The sequence below is a fragment of the Carcharodon carcharias genome, chromosome 14 (assembly GCF_017639515.1).
Source record: "Carcharodon carcharias isolate sCarCar2 chromosome 14, sCarCar2.pri, whole genome shotgun sequence".
Taxonomy (NCBI): Eukaryota; Metazoa; Chordata; class Chondrichthyes; order Lamniformes; family Lamnidae; genus Carcharodon; species Carcharodon carcharias.
In genome coordinates, this window is record NC_054480.1 from 119249442 (window position 1) to 119268043 (window position 18602).

At 40.4% G+C, this 18602-nt stretch overlaps 1 protein-coding gene across 2 annotated transcripts in view; it reads left to right on the forward strand.

Annotated features, from left to right (window-relative positions):
* Nucleotides 1-15572, forward strand: part of mllt1a (MLLT1 super elongation complex subunit a) — an 81461-nt gene extending 65889 nt beyond the window's left edge. Inside the window, exons 9-12 of one of the 2 annotated variants that reach the window (XM_041205145.1) lie at nucleotides 3083-3185; nucleotides 10006-10077; nucleotides 12390-12461; nucleotides 14934-15572. In XM_041205145.1, the coding sequence (XP_041061079.1) occupies nucleotides 3083-3185; nucleotides 10006-10077; nucleotides 12390-12461; nucleotides 14934-15062 (376 nt within the window). In that variant the 3' untranslated portion in view covers nucleotides 15063-15572. Of the gene's footprint in view, nucleotides 1-3082; nucleotides 3186-10005; nucleotides 10078-12389; nucleotides 12462-14933 lie in introns of those variants that run through there. The other variant, XR_005945177.1, reaches the window with a different exon arrangement.
* Nucleotides 15573-18602: the final 3030 nt, after the last annotated feature.

Below are 18602 nucleotides of genomic sequence, written 5' to 3' on the forward strand. Positions count from 1 at the left end.
GGAACATAGAAACAAGAATAGGCCATTCAGCATCTGCCATTTAATTAGACTCTACAGATCTGTACCTCAACTCCATTTACCTGCTGTAGCTCTATATTCCGTTGCACCTTTTCCAAATAAAAATCTATCGACTTCAATATTGAAAGCTCCAATAATCCTAGCATCCACAACCCTTTGAGAGAAGGTTCTAGATTTTTACTATAATCTATGTAAAACAATACTTTTCCATTTTCCTCTTTAATGACCTAGCTCTGATTTTAGGACTCTGTCCCCTTGTTTTTGATTTCCCCAGCAGAGGAACTAGTTTCTCTGTACCTATTTACTATTGAATCTTCTCAAAATTTTAACCATTTTAGGGTTCAAAAGCTTAACCGAACTCAATTTCAATCAACATTACTGTGTAGGTGTTATATACACATTGCCTTGTTTTAATGTGTGTCTGATTCACTGCAGTGCAGCCACATCCATTGAGGGAGCAGTTAGTATTGATTATTTGCTTAATCAAATAGATGCTGGGTACTTTTGAATTCCAGCCGTAATAATGAATATAATTCCAAATCCGATTCAAAAATTAATCCTTGATATTGATGCTTAATCCTAGAAATTACTCTTCACATGCTTGACACCATTCAGGACAAAGCCCGCTTGATTGGCACCCTTCCACAAACATTCAGTCCCTCCACCACCAACGAACAGTGGCAGCAGTGTGTACCATCTGCAAGATGCACTGCAGAAACTCACCAAGGCTCCTTCTAAACCCATGACCACTACCATCTGGAAGGACGTGGACAGCAGATACATGGGAACACCACCACCTGTAAGTTCCCTCCAAGCCACTCACCATCCTGACTTGGAAATATATTGCCATTCCTTCACTGTCACTGGTTCAAAATCCTGGAACTCCCTCTCTAACAGCACTGTGGATGTACCTACACCACAGGGACTGTAGTGGTTCAAGGAAGCAGCTCACCACCACCACCTCGAGGGCAATTAGGGATGGGTAATAAATGCTGGCCTAGCCAGCGACGGTTACATCCCATAAATGAATAATAAAGCAAAATGTTAGCATATAAACACTGAAGCTCTATTTTGTAAGCCTGGCACAATAATATGACAATGGCACAGACATTCTTGCTCCTGTGGTATAGGGACAAGCCACACTGAATTTGTCGTGTAACTTCTACCCACTATTTTGAATAATCTATAAGCACTGAAAAAGGTTTTCCCACAGAGTAGCACAATTGGGGCTGTGGAGTGCAAAGTTCGCTGCATGTGCAGCACTTAAAGGGCTGTAGCTCACCATTAATGAGAGCTGCAATTGTGCCAGGAAAGTGGAATAATTGCTCTCAATGGAACAGTGGATATTAATGAGAAATTGTGCTTCTTTAATGCTTTCAGGCTGGAGGTCCAACTGTGGCAGATGCACCAAAATGAAACAATCCTATTTGGGATTCACGGTCCCTTCTAGTAAAAGCAAATAGCCTTAAATCACCTCATTATTAGGAATCCATGTTGAGGTCAGGAAGCTGGTGGTATCCACTATCCATCTAGTGAGGGATCAGACCTGTACTTATCAGTCACCTAAAGATCAATTAGTAACTGTCTTCCTTGGAAAAAGGGAGGAATAATACCGTTGGAGGTTATGGTGTCAATAAGGTAGATTCAGAATCAAGTCAACCCTCTCTGGTAGACTGCAGGAAGTATGCCAGAACATTACTGATGGTTGCGAAGGGCACCTGGCTTACTGGCTGAACCTGGATGTGTCAACCTATTACTAGGTGTTGTGATTCTTCTGCTTAGTTCTGCATAACTTCTGAAGCCAGTCAGCAGGACATGCAGTAGGGAGTTTGCCAGGGCAATGTGATAGTCTGCTGATATAAAAACAAAAAACTGTGGATGCTGGAAATCCAAAACAAAAACAGAAACAGAAATACCTGGAAAAACTCAGCAGGTCTGGCTGCATTATAAAAATAGGGTTGGTTCTGTTGAAGGGTCATGAGGACTCGAAACGTCAACTGTGCTCTTCTCCGCTGATACTGCCAGACTTGCTGAATTTTTCCAGGTATTTCTGTTTCTATGATAGTGTGCTGTATGGCTTGAGCTGGTTCACTTCAGCAGTACTACTGCATATATTTGGGGGGTGGGGGTTGTCTAAGCCTATGCATAGTAAACATGTGTTTAAGCTCTCCGAATTTAGGTAAGTATAGTGTGGCCTTATGAGGAAAGAGTCCCTATCTCTACCTTTTATGTGGCGATAGGTTTCTGGAGTAAAACACCCTCCTGTCCAAAAGAAAATAAGTATTTGGGTTAGATGGCTGGAAAGGCAATGAGAATGAATAGGATCAGCAGCTTCAAGAGGGAGCTGGAGATTGGAGAGTATAACTGATATAGTGTGGCATTTTTTTTGAACCTTGCAGATGTTTGCAGTGTTTTTTGAGTAATATCTCATCTGAACAGCTCTGCCTCTGCCAGTAGAACAGTCCTTTCATTCTATGTTGCAGTGTTAGCCTAGGTGATGAGCTCAAATTCTAAAATGGTGCTTGAGCTCTCAATCTTCTGACTGGGAGATGAAAGTGCTGTCGATTGAGCCAAACTGACACATTGATAGACTTGTATAACGAATGGGAAACATCACTGGTGTGAGGAAAGGTAGAGTGAGAAATTTCTGATCTAATTAAAACGACGTAGAGGATGAGCATCATTTATAGCAGACCTTTGATCATATGATGGCAGCTTGTTTAGAAGTTCATAGACATATGATTTGCCAAAGGATTCAACAGAAAAGCTTCAAAAGTGCAAAATGTAGCTGATGAGATCACCCAGCTCCCAGTGCTCCATTTGCAGTTTAATTCTTCTGTCCTAGAATAGGATAATTTGTGTCTTTTCTCTCCTCTCATCTGAAATAATGCTAATGATATTTCTTCTTTCTAGGGTATAAATGAAGTGATCTGGTGCACAGGGCAGTCTGGATGATAATTTAGGATGCCTTGTCTCCACAGTACACAGATAACTGCTCTGCAATATATCTAGGTTCTTTTGCTCAGGACTGATCAGTGTGTATCATGTTCCTTTTTGTTTTCAGATTGAGTTTAAGTGATGACAGTGGAAGTGAAAGCAGTGAGAACTCCAATGTCAACACCCTGGACCAGCCTCCAATTCAAAAACACATAGCCACCAGCAACAAGGTACTTCTCAAGCTGTCTGGCTTCTGTGCTGTAGTATAGATATTTAAGAGTATAGATTTGGTCATGATGCAATTTGTTTATACTTTGTTATTGGCTGAGTCGGGAGGGGAGTGAACTGAAACCCTTGTACCCTTTTCCTTACTGCCCATAATCAGTGTGGTTTTTGGAGAGGAAGATGTGTATGTTTCTTAGCCCCCGGAGTGTGTAGTCAATTTAAATAACAGCAACAAGCTTTTGTGGGTTTAACTAAAGAGGACTGTTTATTAACGCATTCACATCAAAAGTCTAAACATCAAAACTCAGCACTCTCACAACACACCCACACACATATGCTTGAGGAAAAATTGCAGTTAGAGAGAGTAGTGTACTTTTACAAGTTGTGAATAAAAGAATAGTTCACAATTCATGTGTCTAGCTTGTTGTAGGAGAAGGGTTGTTGCAGGCTCACTAAAAAAAGGAGTCTTCATATGAGGAGATCCAATATCTTTACAGCTGGACTTGGATTTAGGAATCAGGCTTGGAGACATTTTAGGTTTTACAACCTCCTGTTTTCGAAGGCAAAGTTGGCACTGCCTTCTCTGCAGCTGCTGTGGCCTGTGATATTCTCTGCTTACTGCCCAGGCCTTTCTGAGTCTTCAGATAAAAACTCGTTATTTCCCGTGGTTTCGGTCACATGACCTACTGGTATTCTCCACCCTGAAGGGCTTAGCTGAAAGCCATTGCTGTACAATGGAGATAATGGATGTGTTCTTCACACTTATTCGGGATGAATTGGATTCTGCCTGCCCAGCTGTCATTGTTAGGGTTCCAAGCCTTGAGACATTGAGTCTGGACTTGTGTTTTGGGCACATCTCAAAACAATAGCATGTGTAAATCCCACAGATAGTATTTGTCTTGGTATGTCCATTCCAGGGGGAGTTCCCTACCCAGGTTAATTCAATCATGAACTTTCTGGAAGCTTAATGTAGTCTATGTTGAACTTACAAAAGCCACCTGGTTAGTATCCATTTAAAAAAAAAAATAAAAACCAGTTCCAGAAGCTTCCATATGAGCACAGTCCATGTTTAAAGTGGTGACTAGGATATACCTTCACTGGGCATAACAGAGTGCATAGACAGGTAATTTGCCAAAGTATTCAAGAGTAAATCTTCAGAAGCACGTAGGCTAGGCAACATGATCATCCATTTGCCAGTGTTCCCCCCTCTGGTAGATTAATCCTTCTGCCCTAGAATGGGATATTTTGTGATACTTAGATAGTGGGATAGAAACCTATATACAAGTTTTCCAATTACACAAAGGTAGGCAACATTTTAAGCAGTGTAAACAGAAGCAAGAAATAACAAGATATTATTAATACATTGTGAATGGGTAAAACTGTGGCAAATGAATTTCAGTGTGGACAATTGTAGGGTCATCCACTTTGGAACAAAAAAGGATAGAGCTTTCTAAATGGTGTAGAGTTAGATATAGTGGAGGTCCCAAAGAGGCTTGGGTGGGATCCAGGTTCACAGATCATTAAAATCAACAGGTGCAGGAAATAATTAAAAAGCTAATGGGATGCTGGCCTCTTTCATAATCATCTAGTTTATGGTTCATATTAATAGTTTAGAGGTAATTTTTAGATTTGGGAAGATGAAAGTTATATGGGTAAGGTAATTAAAATGCTGGGTTCTAGGAATTGCCAGAACACCAAGTATTCAAAGGGTGATCTGTTTTTGTTTAATAAGGTCAAAATAGAAGAGAAAGAACTATAAAACAGCAGGCAGCTATGTTTAGCTAAGGAACTGCAGACATCATGTCTGAGGAGAATTGCCCTGACTTCATTAGAAATTTGAATTGTTCTTGCAGACCTCAGGGTCAAGAGGTTTGACTTTGAAGCTGAAAGGTCAATTAATGTAAATGGCTCTTGGACATCTCAACTAAAGTGTCGTTATAGAGATGAGTGATTCAGGGTGGCGCCTTGGTTGAAATTCTGGGAAGTTGTCTTCAGGATTTTTCCGGAAAGTCTTTGGGGTTGGAGCTGCAAGCATCCAAGTTGATGGGTGTAAGTCCTAAGTTCAGAAGACAGAGGGAAGAGGGAGTCTGCTAATTGCTGAAAAGCAGCTAGAGACCAATGTCAAAATGGAATTATCAGTAATTAAGGCTATTTCTGAAGTGGAGGTACCAAGCTAGGGTGCAGTGGAGCCCATGTGTTAGTTGGAGTGTCCACAATTGTGCGGCGCTTAAGGAGCAATGGAGGATCGCTTAGTGGGAGACCAGTGGAAAGACCCCAAGAAAGCTCGTACCTCAGAGGATAGTAGGAACACACTGAGGAGAGTTAAAGTGAATTCCTGAGAGCTGACATAAGACATAGGAGCAGAAATTAGGCCAATCGGCCCATCGAGTCTGCTCTGCCATTCAATCATGGCTGATAAGTTTCTCAACCCCATTCTCCCGCCTTCTCCCCGTAACCTTTGATCCCCTTACCAATCAAGAACCTACTATCTCAGTCTTAAGTACACTCAATGACCAGACCTTCACAGCCTTCTGTGACAATGAATTCCATAGATTCACCACTCTCTCTGGCTAAAGAAGTTTCTCCTCATCTCTGTTCTAAAAGGTCTTCCCTTTACTCTGAGGCTGAGCCTCGGGTCCTAGTCTCTCCTACTAATGAAAAAATCTTCTCCACACCCACTCTATCCAGGCCTTAAAGTATTCTGTAAGTTTCAATCCGATCCCCCCTCATCCTTCTAAACTCCATCGAGTATAGACCCAGAGTCCTCAAACGTTCCTCATACGTTAAGCCTTTCATTCCTGGGATCATTCTCATGAACCTCCTCTGGACCCTCTCCAGGGCCAGCACAACCTTCCTGAGATACGGGGCCCAAAATTGCTCACAATATTCTAAATGTGGGCCTTTGTTTTCTCCCAGGAAGTGAAAGGACCTTCAAAGGTCTGAAAAGTAGCCAAAGACTTTCTGATGGATGGAAGTCAAAGTGAAAAGGGAAAGGTTCAGTTGAGGAGTTCAGTTTTAAGTATAAATAATTGTGTTTATTGTTTTTTTGAGTGTAAAGTATAATTGATAACCTAAGATAGCACTTAGTTAGTAGTGTTTGCTTTGTTTGACTCTTGTATAGTAAAAAAACTTTTGTTTAAACCATGGAATCTTGTGGTTTTATTCTTTCAGTAGATAACAGAGATTTTGAATTTCCCTTTGGACGTTAACGGTCTCTAAACAGGATTGTGCCACCTCATATCTCCAGGCCTAAAATACAAGGAGATAGAAGTCATGGACCATACCTGGAGTACTGTGAACAGCTTTTTGGGCACCACAACTTAGGAGGAAGTGCAAATTAGATTTATCAGAATGATACTGTCTTTTGGGGCTCCTGCGGTGCTCCTCTGAACTAAGTTTGGATGAGGAAGAGAAACCCTGCGAAATTCACACTTGTAATTGGGATACAATGAGCCTAGTCTAATGTGAGAACAGGCAGCAGTTTGTTGGTTTCTTGAAGTGACCAAATCTTGTGATTTGACATAATCCAAACATGTTGCCCTTGCATAATCCAAGCATGGCCACTTTAAGAAGTCTATTCTCTGTTGTGGCCTGGCATGGAGGCCGTAGGGGAAGAGAGAATACAAATACACTAGTAACGAAAAATTGTGCCATATCTTGGCAAGGCCGTTAAAAAATAACAAGCCAAGCACTAGGCCTTATTTCTAGAGGATAGAATCGAAAAGTAGGGAAGCTAAAGCTGTATCGAACTCTTGGTTAGACTACACTTAAAGTACTGCGTGCAGCTCTGGTTGCCATTTTGTAAAAAGAATATGGAGGCATTGGAGAGAATGCATGGAGGATTTATCAGCATGTAACCAGAAATGTAAAGCTATGCATATCAGGAAAGGATGAACAGCTTGGGTCTTTTTCCTCTTAAAAAGGGGAAGGCTTAAGGGGTGGCCTAATAGAGATCTTTAAAATTATGGGTGATTTTGATAGAGTGGATACAGAGAGAATGTTTCCACCTGTGGGGAAGAGAGACCAATATTATATTAAGATAGTCACCAAATAATCCAATAGGGAATTCAGAAAATATTTCTTTGCCCCAAGAGTGGTGAGAATTTGGAACTCGCTACCATAAGGAGTGGTTGAAGCAAATAGTATAGATGCATCTAAGGGCAAGTTAGACAAGCATTTAAGCAGGAAGAGGTTAGAAGATAGATTGAGATGAGGAAAGATGGGAGGAGGCTTGAGTGGAGCATAAATGCATCATGGACTAGTTGGGCTAAATGGCCTTGTTTCTATGCCGTATATCCAATATACCTGGACGCCAGGGTTGAAGTCACAAGGAGGGGATTACACAAACTAGGGTTGTGTTCCGTGGTATTTAGACAGTTAAGAAATGATTGAAGTTTTCAAGATATTAGGGAGAACAGATAGGGTAGATCCAGGGAATCTATTTCCAATGGTTGGGAATATTGAGCTAGGGGACATAATCAAAAATTAGAGTCAAACCATATGGAATTAGGCTATAGGTCAGCCATGATCTCACTGAATTGCAGAACAGGCTAAATCCTGATGCTGCTCTCATTCTTGGTATATATTGTTTAAAGTAATTACCTAATCTATGGTTTAGCTTATCATTTTGTATCAATGTGCTGCAACCTTTTTAACATAAATTGATACTGTGTGCCAATGCTTTTACAAAGACAGTCAGGTTATTTCAAATTATTTTGTGCTTTGTGGGGACCAGCCACTTTGCTACAGGGCGACAGAGAGCCAAGCTGTCTTGAATGACTCTCATACACCTCCAGGCAGCCAGATGGGTGTGCTGACTGAGTGGAGCTGACTGAGTGGACGACGTATCAGACAGGAAATGTCTCAAGCTGATTGTCTTCCAAATATGGAATTACTATATTCATGTATTAAATTTGCTATATGGCATTCTATGACTGTAGATTCATGCCTTTACCATTAGATGGCGCTGCATAAACTCCAGAAGCTGCAGATTTCCAGGCCTTTCCCAACTGCTTTATGTTGTGACCTGGAGTGCACAGCATGAAAAGGTGGTGGAAGCAGATTCGTAGTAAATTTCAAAGGAAAAAAAAATAACAGGGCTACGGGGAAAGAGCAAGGGAGTGGACTAATTGGATAGCTCTTTCAAAAACTCAGCACAAAACTTCTGTGCTGTGTTGTTCCAAGGATCTATGATAGAATTATCTAAAAATTAAAACAGAATGTATGGCTTTAAAATGGGGATGAATTACACCTTTGTACTACGCTCTCATTACCTCTGTCGCTCACTACATTTCACTGCTCATGGTTTTAACTCCTGACGTTTTGGGGATCATCTACTGGATTAAAAATCTTGCTTAAAGGTGCACACACTTTATTGTAGTCTCCTGTGTCAACATTTCTGATGGAAATTTCAGTTATCCTCTGTCATACCACAAGATGGGTTCCCTACATTACAACAGTGACTACACTTCAAAAGTAAAATTGTGAAGGACTTTTGGATGCCCTGGAGTCATGAAAGGCACTTTCATGCAATAAATGCAAGTCCTTTTTGCCTTCTTTAATGGGAATTCACTATTAACATCTCTACTAAGCTGGAATGTCTCTGTACCACACTGGCAGCTTGCTCCCCATACAGCTTGCTGTGTTGCACCCTTTATCCCTACAAAGACAAGTTCTTGTGGCAAAGCTATAGACCTCCTGGTTTTTGCTCATTACCCATTTGTGGGGGGGGGGGTGGGGTGGGGGTGGTGGGGGGTGGGGGTGGGGGGGGGGGGGGGGGGGGGGGGGTGGATATTTTTTCCCTAGGACAGGGTTGACTCTGGAAGTTGATTGGGGTAGAATTTCTACCTCCCAATCCAACCTCATAGTGAGCCCATTGTATTTTTCTTGATCAGAGTCAGTTAATGTTGCACAGATATCCAACAGTAGTTCTGTTCTTCAGTAAGAGTCTGCCACTGTTAGGGAGTGAAATTATCTGCCGGGATCCTCATCACAGCATCTGAAATGTTGAAAGTGAACAGAAGATCACTTAATTTTGAAGTGGTTCTGAAAGAACCGAGCAACCATGGAACAAGCAGTTTGAGGGGCGTGTAGAGGGAGAATTACATTTAGCCAAGATCCTGCTGAATCAGGTCCCTACCACCACCTTCCTTTTGATTTGCCCTTTCATTATCATTGCACAGGTGGAAATGAAGGGAAATTGCCCTGAGTCCTAAGCCCTGCTGCTTCACCATCATTTACATGAGGTGGGGCAGGTGCTTGGCAAGAAATCACCAACATTTACCAGTAAGGATGTGGTACAATCTTATTGGCCAATGATAGAGGTGTGAATTTGGCGTGGGACCTCCATGCGCCATTTTCCTCATTTATCGGGCATCCCATGAACTGTGAATTTGTTACCTAATGGCACAATGTGATTAACCGTTAACTGCCCTCTGAAATGGCCCAGCTAGCCACTCAGTTCAAGGACAATTAGGGATGGGCAACAAATGCAGACCTTGCCAGTGACACCAACATCCCATGAAAGAATAAAGAGCCACTGTGTGGGGACCAATCGGAGGAAGGGCACTTCTCTCTCAATGAGGCAGAATCAAGACAGTACTATCTCATACACCAAGAAGGCTGTTGAAGAGTAGTGGGGTTTGAGGACCAATCGTTCTCTCTGCTCGAAAATTGCAGAGTCATGGTGCTCTAAAAGATCAGATGAAACATTTTAAAATTAAGGAATCATCAAACTATATGTTTAAAAAATGGAATGAACAGGTGCTGTAGAAAAAGATCCCTAACTAATTGACTTCTGAATATTTATGTTCATCTCTTTTACAGACATCTGGCAGAAAAAGCCCTGAAAACTGTGAAAAACCTGAAAAGCTATTTAAAAAAGGATTGCAAGACAAGGTGAACAATTCCCAATTATCAAGGAACAACATCTGTGCAGATATAGTTAGAGCCATAATCTTCATGTGACTTTGTATAAAATATATCAATGTTTTGCCTTATTTTTACTCAGCTGTTTTCAGATTCATTTCTCAAGTGCCATTAATAGTACTTACCACGTTCGCTACAATTTTTAATTATGTTTTAATTAATGAAGAATGATATACACATCAGCGTCTTCTGCGCAAAAGAAAACTAAAGAAAGCCTTATATGGTGATTTACAAGGATGGACTCGGCATCTATTTAAGGAAGGAAATTTATGGCTATCCCAATCCTAGCCTCGCTGTTATAGGTTCTCCTTTGTTCATACTTGTACTTGATAAATCCCATCATGAAACTGGGTGTCTGGTCTGGCCAAAGTTAATGGGAACGCACTCAAGACTATGAAAAAGGCCCAGGGCAAGAATATCATGGATAGCTTCCTTATTAGTGCAGCACACCTCAGTTGTTAGGTGCCCACATCACAGATATCCTCCATGTCAAATGGGCTGATCAGGAGCCTTGAGACCTGACAGGTGTATTAAAGGGAATTGATGTCATGTTTTGCTCTGGGCATTAATTGGTTGGTATTTTTTGTTTAGTTTTCCAATAATTTCCTCCTCTTTGGTTTTTGCAGCTGCCATGTGAACAGCATCATAAAAAACTGACAATACAACTTCCTTTGAGGCTTCCAATAACCTTATTATAAATGAGGAAAATCAGTTCATGAAGGGACAACAAATACAGGTGCAATTACACCTGAGGCATTTATTTCTCACATATCATTACCCCAAGATTCATATTTATTTACCGCAGTCCACAAAACTAGAACTATCTGCTTCATAAGATAGGTTGTCATAGTGTTGCATCATGAGTTGCACAATGAACATCTGGAGCAGAGACAGCCCCTGCTGCACAGCAACAACAACACAGCTTGCATTTATATATCTGTAACATAAGAAAAACACCCCAATCTGCTGTCCAGAAATGCAAGTTACAATTTGGCATCTGGACAAAGAGGAGATATTAGGAGGGGAGGGCTGGTTAAAGAGAGAGAGAGATTTTCAGGAGAGCTTTGTGGAGGAGAGGAAGGTGGAGAAGCATGGAGTTTCCCTCCTGCCACAGTCTTCCAAGCTTACTGTAGGAGAGATCTATATCAGGCTGTCTGCTTTGGCAGCATATATCAAACCAGTGACAAATACTGTGCTGAAAAGGGGCAATATATTTGCTTTAGAAAGAAGTAATCAGTTTGATTGGACGTGGAAATGTCCAGATTTTTTGCTAGCAGCAGAGTTCCCTTGAATGCAATGGGGTGGGAATGATGCCACTATGGGCATCTGGTATCCTCATTGAAGACCCCATGGCCTACAAAACAGGATGAACTTGCATTCCAATAATGTTCAGGCGATCACCATACAGGATACAACCATGATGCCTGCCTTATGTAATGGTTCATGGTTCCTGCATTATTTGACAATGTTTTTCTGACTACTGACCCCTATGGGAACCCCTCCCCACAAACATCCAAGGAGATCCTCGATCTGGAAGTTTAGTATTTGTTTGCTTTCCTTGGGCATTATCTTCACCTGCATGAAAGTTTTGTAAGTCAGCGTTACACAATGGAAGTATATGTGTAAAATGGAAATGGTTAAGTACAATACTGTTCATCCCAAAGGGTGCCAAAGAATTTGACTATACTAGTTAGACCCAACAGGAAACCTATGCAGCAGTTTACTTATTTTATCTTCCTCCTTGAATTGGTAAGCATCATCTTCATTTTGTAGTCTGGCACAAAATATTGGGATGACTGATTTGACTTGGTGAGCAATCTCCTGTCATGAAGTTGTACCTACAGTTTTATTGGAGACCTTCAGCCCAAGTAAGACCCCCTTTGGAGTAACTCATGTAGCCCGATCTCTAAAGTCTTGGTATCAAAAGGAACACATAAGCCCATGGGCTCCCATTGAGCTATTGTGAGCAGTTGGTGCACTTTTCTGCCACCAACACATCTTCACCTTTAAATTCAGGTGTAGCCCTTTAAACAGTACTGTCTTGTCATATTTTACAATGCCCAACTAAATGTATACCAGTATTCTATTCAGGGTAGCAACAGCTGTTGGAAAATTTGGTGCTGGCCATACCCTGAGCTGCCAGTTGACCCTGTGTTACCTTGAGCTAGACGAGCCCCATTTTGGAAAATCGGGGTCCTAAATGCATCAAAACTAAAAGGCAAAGGCTAGTTTTTGCAGTTTGATGCCAAGGTAAAGACTAATATTCGCTTTCCTTTCTACAGTCATATACAGAAGAATTGGTAGATCTTCATCGCAGGTTGATGGCATTACGAGAACGCAATGTGTTGCAACAGGTAAATTGTAAACGCAGCCATGGAAACCGCAAACAGACAATTTTTTATTGATAGCATTGCTCCTTTAAGTGTTCAGATCATTTTTAAAATTACAATCACAATAAACATTATTATTTTAAATGGTTGCATTCTCTTTCAGTAAAAGTTCATTTTTTACCCTTATACAAAGTTGCCAGTCGGGCTACCAAAATTTCCAATCTGGCTGTCTGCTCAGCAATTTGCAACATCTGCCAGCTTTCCAATGTTCCGTATCAATCTTTTGGAATTACCTTGATTTGATTTTCACCAGGACGATTAGAACTGATGGTCAATAGGGGGAAGAGTCATGGCGACATTACTGTACAGAAGGATGCCGTTTGACCCATCGAGTCCATGTCAGCTCTCTGTAGAGTAATCCAGTCAATCCCATTTCTCTGCTTTATCCCTATAGCCCTGTAAGTTTATTTGCCTCAGCTGCCCAAGTGGTTTCCTTTTGAAATTATTGGTCGTCCCTGCCTCCACTTGTTTCTTAAAAAGTTCTTCCTCACATCCCATTCTCCACCCGCCCCCGCCCATATCCCTTACTCAGAACCTTAAACCTGTGTCTCCCAAGTCCTTGTACCGTCAAAGAAAAGCAGTCATTTGGAGCTTGTGACTTTCAAATGTGACAGCTGCCTGTCTGTTTATACAATTAAAAGTCTACCGGCGATGCTTTTAAAGATATCACATCTGAAATTGTCATTTAAAATAAAATATCCAATTGTCTAAGCATAAAATAATCGAATATGGACTGGTTCTGTAGTTAAGTACCAATGTGAAATGAGTAAGCAGCAGGAAATTATGCAATTAATTCACTTATGGTTTTTTGGAAGCTGACAAGCCAGAGCTGGAAATGATCGATCTGTTGCTGCAACAATTCTTAAAATAGTTTAATTTGCTCACCTTAAAATTTCCCCTGAAGAGTGACATGTACAAAATAAAAAAAATTTTAAAAAAACAATTTTTAACGAAATGCTTAGTTTTAACTTGGATTGACTTCAGGGTATTGCACAGTCGCCGAATTATTTTTCCAGAGAGGCCGGCTCCTTTGTAGGCAGATTGGAGTACTTTTTGATTCAGTTGTCATTGACTGTCATGCCTTAGTCACTTGGAAATGAATGCAGTCACTCTGACCTTCCCCAAAATCCTGCTTGCCTCTGTACTCCGATAAAGTGGTTCTCAGCCCTGATCATGGTGAGATAATTAGCTTCACCCAGGCCCACTTCCATATTTCTTCAGCAGGTGTCACCTCAAAACAAGTCTGAAGTTATGACTTTATCTTAATGTCTGATCTGAAACTGTGTTTCCTTTCCCATATTCATTCTGTTACCACTTCCACGCTATCCCATGTTTCTGCCTCTAGCTCTCACCCGGTACTGCCAACAACCCTAATTTACACTGCTCATCTCATGACTTGATTTCTCAATATTCGGTCTTGGTTCTCCAGAAATGACAAGTTATGCAAAATGCTGTATCTTGTGCCCCTCTCTCCTGTGTCCCACGAGTTCTACTCACTTTCTATGCCTCAGTGAATTTTTTAGATCCTGTGATTGGAAAGCAGGAATTCATCCTTTAGATTAGTTGGATTTGATTTTCAATTTTAGATAATTGAGCCGAGTCGAAATCGTAATGTGAAGGTGTCAGCCAAGGCTCAGTGGTAGCACTTTTGCCTTAGGCTCAGATGATTACATGTTCTAGCACTAGTCCAGAGGCTTAAGCATATAATCAAGCCTGACACTTCATTGAGGGACTGCTGTTTTTTTGGACGTTGATGGTAAGCCAAGGTTCTAACTACTCAAGATCCCATGACACTATTCTAAATCCAGGAGAATATCTGGGCCAACATTTATCCTTTAGCTTACATCATCAAACAGATCGTCTGGCCATTCATCTTTTTGCTGAATGTGAGACTTTGATGTGTGAAAATTGGCTGTCATGTGAAGCACTTTAGGATCTCCCAAATACATGAAAGGCACAATATAAACACAAGTTCTTTCTAATAAAGTGAATTTATCTTTGATGAAGTTTAAACTTTTGCATGGAGCTGCTTTTCTCATCAATCCCATCTAAGTGTTCCATTTATTCCATGGTCGATAGAAAATATTTTTGAAATTGATTTCCTTGTAAGGGATGGGGGAATTTGGCAGCGCTTACTGCCACTCTGGGGAAGAAGTTGTGGAAATGAAGAATACAAAACTCCATACAGTATATGATACAGAAGCATTTATCTAAGCAAAGTTATAATTTGTTTCGCAATGTTATTCCCAGAGAACAAAGCAACCTCTGTGTGGTCTGTCATTATTAACAGCACTAAATATTGTGCTGTGTTTTTGCTGTATAATCTACTGTTTATCTTCCATGATATTTCCATCAAACTTTACTTGGGTAAAAATCTGAAGATTTTACCTGAATTTCTGACCCTGGTTTTAAGCAGCCTTTATTTTCCTTCAACAGATTGTAAACCTTATTGAAGAAACAGGACATTTCAATGTTACAAACACAACTTTTGACTTTGATCTTTTCTCATTGGATGAATCCACCGTCCGTAAGCTACAGAGTTACTTAGAGGCTACAGCAACATGACGAGACTTGGGTCTTCAACGCAGACTGTAGTATTTTTAATTAAGACATTGGACTTTAGTCCCTGTATGATGGAAAGCGCAGCCTATGAGATGAGGAGCGGCAATGTTACTGGATATTGAACACTTTCTGTCTCAAAGCTGAGGCTCAAGTTAAAACCATCTCTGCATGGGATTAAGAAAGTCATTGTCAAAATGTAAATTTTATCACCATTTATCAGTTCCTGAAAACATAGCTATTCTATTAGGTCGGGCAGAGATAAAGAAAGAACACTGAGTGACTTTCTCCTCTTAGAGGTCTTCACCTCTTCATGCTACCAGAAGAACACAGGAAAGAAACATTTTTTAAGAAGCATTTGATGGGACTTTTGTTTTAGTTTAGTGAATTTGTGTGAAATTTTACCTGAAGACTATAGAAGTAATGTATATATTCTGAAAAGAACAAATGAGCTACATCCCTGATGTGAACCGAAGAATTCTGTGGTTTCTAATAAAATACCAAACATTACAATTTTACTGTGGAAATAAAATTCCATAAAATGTGAGGGACATTATTGAACTTAGTATCACTAATGTCATCTCAAAATCCAATACAGATCTACTGCATTGTATATTATCTAAAGAATATATATTTTTAAACCCTTTGAGTACTGACTATCCTTTCCCACTTCCAAAATGTGCATTTTTAAAATTTTCATTTTACATAATGATATCTAATCATGCATTTTATAGCTTGTCACATAAAAGGACACCAAAATTCAAAGAATTTTTGCCATGCAGGAGGCTACTTGTCCTATCCTGCCTGGACCAACCCTCCAAAATGCTTCATTTACCTGCCCTTTCTCAATACCATTCTTTTTCTTCTAGGTTACTGGTCCATTTCCCTGCCTCAATCCCTTGACAAACTTTAGGCAAATAATAGTTAACGAGCCTAGGTGGGACATTATCAGTTGCCTTTTGCAAACCCATAAACACACCATCAGTATTTCCTCATCATTACAATTTTTCCTCAAAGAACTATTAAGTCTATCAGTCATGACTTGCCTTTTATAGATCCCTGCTCAATATCCTTAATCCAAATATTTCTATGAATTTTATCATATTATGGCATCAAGAAGCTTACATACTATTAATGTCAGGGTGAGGTATCCAGTTTATTCCATTCTTAGTGGCGCTACACTAACAGTCCTCTAGCATAACTTTCAAATGAAAGATGGTTGAAAATATTTGGTCAGTCTTTACTAGGCTGGAAAGTGACCATCTTGTGCTAGAATACTTGATGGTACAAGATCAAGAAGAAGTCACCTCTTGATTTTGATGCTAACTTTCCTCCTCCTACTTTCTGATTCAGAGATGAGATAAATTTTAGCCTCCCACTGTTCTTGGCCCCTAACAGAGGTTACTAGAGTCTGACATTAGGGACAGATAGACTGGGCATTTGGACACAAATGAGCGAGCCAGCACATATTTGTAAAGGGTAAATCACGTCTGAGGAACCCAATTGAACTTTTTGAGGAGGGAACAAATATGGTAAAGGAGTATCTATGCATGCTATTTATATTTGGACTTACAGAAAACATTTGACAAGGTTCCACATAAGAGACTTAACAAAAATGAGAGTCCATGGAATTGGAGAGAATCTATTAGCTTGGATAGGGAATTGGTTAGGAGGTAAAAGACAGAGGATAGAGATAATGAGCATGTACTCAAGTTGGCAGGATGTGACTAGTAGTTCTCCCCACAGATCTGTACTGGAACCTCAGCTCTTTGCTATATTTCTAAATGATTAGGATGATGGAATTGGAGAGTCATAAATCTAAGTTTGCTGACATCAAATTAGGTTGAACAGTGAATGGGGTAGATGGGAGCTGAATGTTGCCAAGAGACATTGATATGTGAGAAAATGGAATTCCAGTGTGGGAAAGCTTGAGATCATCTACTTTGAACGTAAGAATGGTAGATCAGTGAATTATCTAAATGGTGAGAAGCTAGGAACTGTGGACAAGCAGGGATTATAGCGGTCCAAGTACAAAAATCACTAGAGGCTAGGGGACATGTACAAAAACTTAATTAGAAAGGCCAATAGAATGAAGGTTGGAGTACAAAGGAGTGGAAGTTATGCTGGAGCTGTAGAAAACTCTGGTTAGACTCCATCTGAAGTACTGAATTTAGTTCTGGGCACAACATCTCACGAAGGATATATGAGCCTTGCAGGGGTGTAGCATGGATTCATCATAAAAGTGGGGTTAAATTTTGAGGACAAGTTGCATAAACCAAACTTCTGCTCCGAGTGTGGAAATTTAATGAGTAATCTAACTGAGGTGATAAGATTGATGGAAATTATTTCCTCTCGGAGATTCCAGACCATAGAATAACTTTAAAATTAGAGCTAGGTTGTTCATGGATGATGGCTAGAAGCATTTCTTTGAAAGTGGAAATCTGGAGCAGTCTTGCCCAAGGAGAAAAAGGCTAGATAAATTGAAATTTCAGGACTGAGATTGATAATTATTTTTGTTAAGCAAAGATATTAAGGGTTAACATAAGCAAGACAAGTAGATGGGGTTAAAATACAGAATTATTTCAGGGAGTAAATAACCAACTCCAGTTCCTGTGTTCCATACCTGTTCCAGCCTGAGAACAGGCACAGATTGGCTTACTCTGGAAAGTTTTAGCCTGAATGCCATCAACACCTCAATGTGTGATTAACTTATGGATGCAGGCGGCCAGGATGTGGCCTATCTTGAAAAAAAAACCTTGGAGGGTGTTGTGGAGTGGCCAGAGGACACCAAGGTAAATCTAAAAATCTAATTTTGCTGTGGTATCTTCTAGATCTCAAAGATAGTTGTTAGCCCCAGCCACATTGAAACCCTGCCCTTCTTTGGCTTACCTGCATCGAAAGTAGCAACACTGAATCTTTCATTTGTTTTCCGAACAACATGCTTTTCCATTTAATGGCAAGCAATAACCCGAAGAGCCGCTTAACATGCAGTTTTATAAAATTTGTGGCTCACCCTCCCAGCTACCACAGGTGGGATTTTTGAAACATTAGGGCTATCCTGTAGCATTGTCCTAAACATTCCACTGAATAATTTAAGCAAGGTGAATGGAATAACCATTGTGTGTGGAATTGCATTGTCAGAAATAAGTTCCATGGTGTTCATTCCGATGATATCAGCATTGGTTTTGATGAGAAGAGTCACTGGCTCCAAAATTCCTCGGACTGGAGGGGGCACAAGTTGCAGTTATAATGGGCTTCCACCTCTTTTCAACAATGTTTTTTAAATTCAAATCCAAGGGTGAATCTTCTTTCTGCACCAAACCATGGATGACTTTATGCCTCAAGAGGTATCAGTGCATTTTGCACCATTTGACACCTGATTGTAGCCCCTTGAAGCATAAGAGTACTCAATTACCCTAATAAGAATGGCTCCAGTGAGAGTGAAGAATCATTTGGTCCTCCAGATGACATTGCCTTTGAAGGGTGGACATAACAGGCACCCAGGAATTTCCAGGCCATTAGCCCACTGCACTGGATGGATGTGGT